General features: G+C 30.8%; 1 protein-coding gene across 1 annotated transcript; it reads left to right on the plus strand.

The window, feature by feature from the left end:
* The first annotated feature begins 1,288 nt into the window (after positions 1-1,288).
* LOC139855343 (auxin-responsive protein SAUR21-like) lies at positions 1,289-1,585 on the plus strand. The gene has a single exon (XM_071844567.1). The coding sequence runs from the start codon at positions 1,289-1,291 to the stop codon at positions 1,583-1,585; it is 297 nt and encodes a 98-aa protein (XP_071700668.1).
* Positions 1,586-3,357: the final 1,772 nt, after the last annotated feature.

Below are 3,357 nucleotides of genomic sequence, written 5' to 3' on the forward strand. Positions count from 1 at the left end.
CCCCCTCCCCTTTACCCCCAACACAATGTGAGAAAGATGCCATGGGTGGATCCTTACATGGCAGGGATAGAATTGCATTAATTGTTGCCCTGGAGTGGAATCGAACTCCTGACCTCAAGTGTGTTAGAGGCAGACCACTACCACTCAGGTACAACTGCAATCCTTTGGTAGAAAAATTGTTGGCTTTGTATATTAAGCATGCAATAGCTTTTTTGATTTGGTTGAAAACGTTGGAGATTTGTATGGTCCCAGGAGAAATCAACTGATTGCACCTCACATGTGCTCTTATGGGTGATATCTGATTCACAACTGAAAGTATATACACAACAAGTGTACAATAATCTATGTATAAATACAATATATATCAATCTTGGTATATGTATATTTGAAGTCGATCATGGCAAGTAGTAATATTTTTTATAAAGGGCCCATGCATTAATCTGTATCTGTATTTGTTTAATTAGAGAGTTATTTGCTCTTCTGATTTGTATTAGTATCTCAAAGAACAGCAACGCATATATATTAGTCAATTCACATTTTCATTGGGTAATATACAAAGTGTTATTATTCAACTAATCGGAAGATAACTTAGATTAATGTTCTGATATCCTCATAAAAAATTTAATGTTAAACTTTATTAGCAAAATATTTTGTGATGCAAAGAGAAATAGTAGAAAACGATTTATGTAATAAATCGATTAAGTCATATATATCTAATTACGTAAGTTATTCTCAAATAACTTAGATAAGAAAACCTTGGCCGTTCCAATGTTATCAGAGTTAACATATAAATAAATTACTACGTAGTTGCATTAACAAAGCAGTGGTACCCCTGCTAGTTTGAGTTACGGGGGGTCGCAAGTTATATTTTCATGGAAGGCTTCTTAAACTACATTCTAGAGATAGGTTTAATTCAGGTGTGCTCCTGTGGAGATTTTTCTCTACATTAATAGATTTTAGCCATTTAAAATATGTAATGACCAAGTCAAACTACTAATAAAAAGTTAGAATCAACGACGTGCACCGTACATTAACATGACAAGTGGAAGCAATTTAAAAATATGAAACCCATGTTAGTTTTTCACATGAAATGAAGGCCCACAAGTTACTTAAAACAACTTGTTAATTACATTTCACTATTCAACTTGGTATCCAATGCTAAAACACTATATATACAACCATAATAACGTTGTTACAACTTAAAACATTACATTTCAACCTCTTGTTAGCGCCAAGAAAACTAATTCAAACTTTTTTTTTTTTTTTTGGTTAGACTAACCAGCAACAAATGGGTATCATTAGGTTTCCTTCGTTAACTTCGAAAACAAAAAACTTCAGCAAATTGCAAGCTGTTCGTAGCCGAAACAAGCTAGATGTACCCAAAGGTTATTTGGCTGTTTACGTTGGAGAAATTCAAAAGACTCGATTTGTTGTCCCGTTATCTTATCTTGAACACCCTTTATTTCAAGATTTACTTCGCCAATCCGAAGAAGAGTTTGGATTTGATCATCCAATGGGAGGTTTGACAATTCGTTGTCAAGAAGTTGTCTTCACTAATATCATTTCAAGATTGCAGATTTCATGATACATACTAATTAATTAGTGTCACCTTAGTCGATTAATTGCAAAGATTTTTGTCGAATTGAACTGATGGACACCATCCTTTTTTGAACGGCGGTTAAGAGTCACTGACGTGGTCTGAATGCTATGTCAGAACCCACTCGGCCACCCGATCATTTCTTGGGACGAACTGATGGACAATTGGACACCATATCTTAGGTATAATTAGTATTGAACCATGTAAAAATTCATTGCCAACAGCTTAATTTTTTTTGTCGCGTGTGGCATATTCTTTAAAACAATGTTTGTATGAGTTTATGATCATCTAAACTGTATGTTGAAAGAATATTGTTTCATCTTTCGTGTTCAATGCATTTGGTAATTAATCTCTTAGTCCTAACATTTTATATACCGAGTACTATATATTTTACACTTACGACTAATTAACATTTATACTATAGTAATAAGTCGTAATGAGATATAATAAATATGTTTATCAATTCACGAACAAATGTACTCCGTATAAGTTTCGGCTTCATATATGTGTGTAAACCCACTCTAATGGTGACTTACAAAAATGAAAGTTTTGTATAAAATACACAATGTGTAATTAATTAGTAAATTCGTATCACCTGATGATGTGACATTGATAAAATATGGATTGCTTAAAGTGCTATAAAAGGGTTGATTACGTAGCTATATTCCGGCAAACTTGTTAGATGATTACTTTCTAAATAACAGGAGTAAATACTTAATAGAGTAATGCACTTCTCCTACAACATAAAACCGAGTAGTAGCATGTTATATCAATATATATTTTTTTTGTTGGTAAAAGTGTTTTGTTAAGTGTATGTTACATCAAAAGAAAGTGAGACCAAAGTTTTTAATTCTAAATGTTTTTGTTTAGTACGTTAAAATCTCTAGATTTTGGTTCATATTTCAAGAATAATAATTAAGGATTTGACTTGGTTAAACGCTCTAATTACGCTAATCATTAATTAATTATTAATTAATTAAATTGTAAACAACAGTTAACTTCTCTTGGATCCTCGCTAAAACCAAGTAGTCAATTAAGTCTTAATTGAAATAACTAACGTAATGAATAATGAATAATATTGAATTAAAATAAATGATCCTCAAATATTGTGCCTGGCAAGATATCTTGGACAACGATAATCCCTTTGCATGTGATCTTCTGAAATCCAACTGCTAGAGTTTTAGCACTCACGTAAATTATTTTAGTTGCGTCGTATATCTATTTTATTGTATTATATCCTTCCAATTCCAATAATAAAGTACAATAACATACATTTTAAATAATCTTTCAAAGAATATAATATTCCCACTTGTAAATTAACCTTATTAATTTACTAATTCTTCCTTATTAGTATTTCAGAGTAAATATAGATTGATTAATTAATTCCACAATATCGTCCTTATTGCAAAAGAATGTAAAGAATATCTAAATATTTGTACAACACATTGTGCATGTCTAAATTTAGTAGTTGGAGTTCTGGCTATTATCATTAAAATCATTAATCATTAATGGATATAATTAAAGGAAAATGTTAACTATAGATGGTAAAACCTTCCAAATTAAATATCATACACTACAACAAATTTGTTAATTAGTCACACACAAATGTACACACTTTTAAAAAGTGTGTATTTATTTGTTAAATTCTTCACACTTGTAAATGTATGTTAATGTATTACATTTATAAGTGTAGAATATTGTCATATTTTCACACATAAAAGTGTAGGGGAAAAAGTTCACACTAATTTGTGTCTATAATC

The sequence above is a fragment of the Rutidosis leptorrhynchoides genome, chromosome 6 (genome assembly GCF_046630445.1).
Source record: "Rutidosis leptorrhynchoides isolate AG116_Rl617_1_P2 chromosome 6, CSIRO_AGI_Rlap_v1, whole genome shotgun sequence".
Lineage (NCBI taxonomy): Eukaryota > Viridiplantae > Streptophyta > Magnoliopsida > Asterales > Asteraceae > Rutidosis > Rutidosis leptorrhynchoides.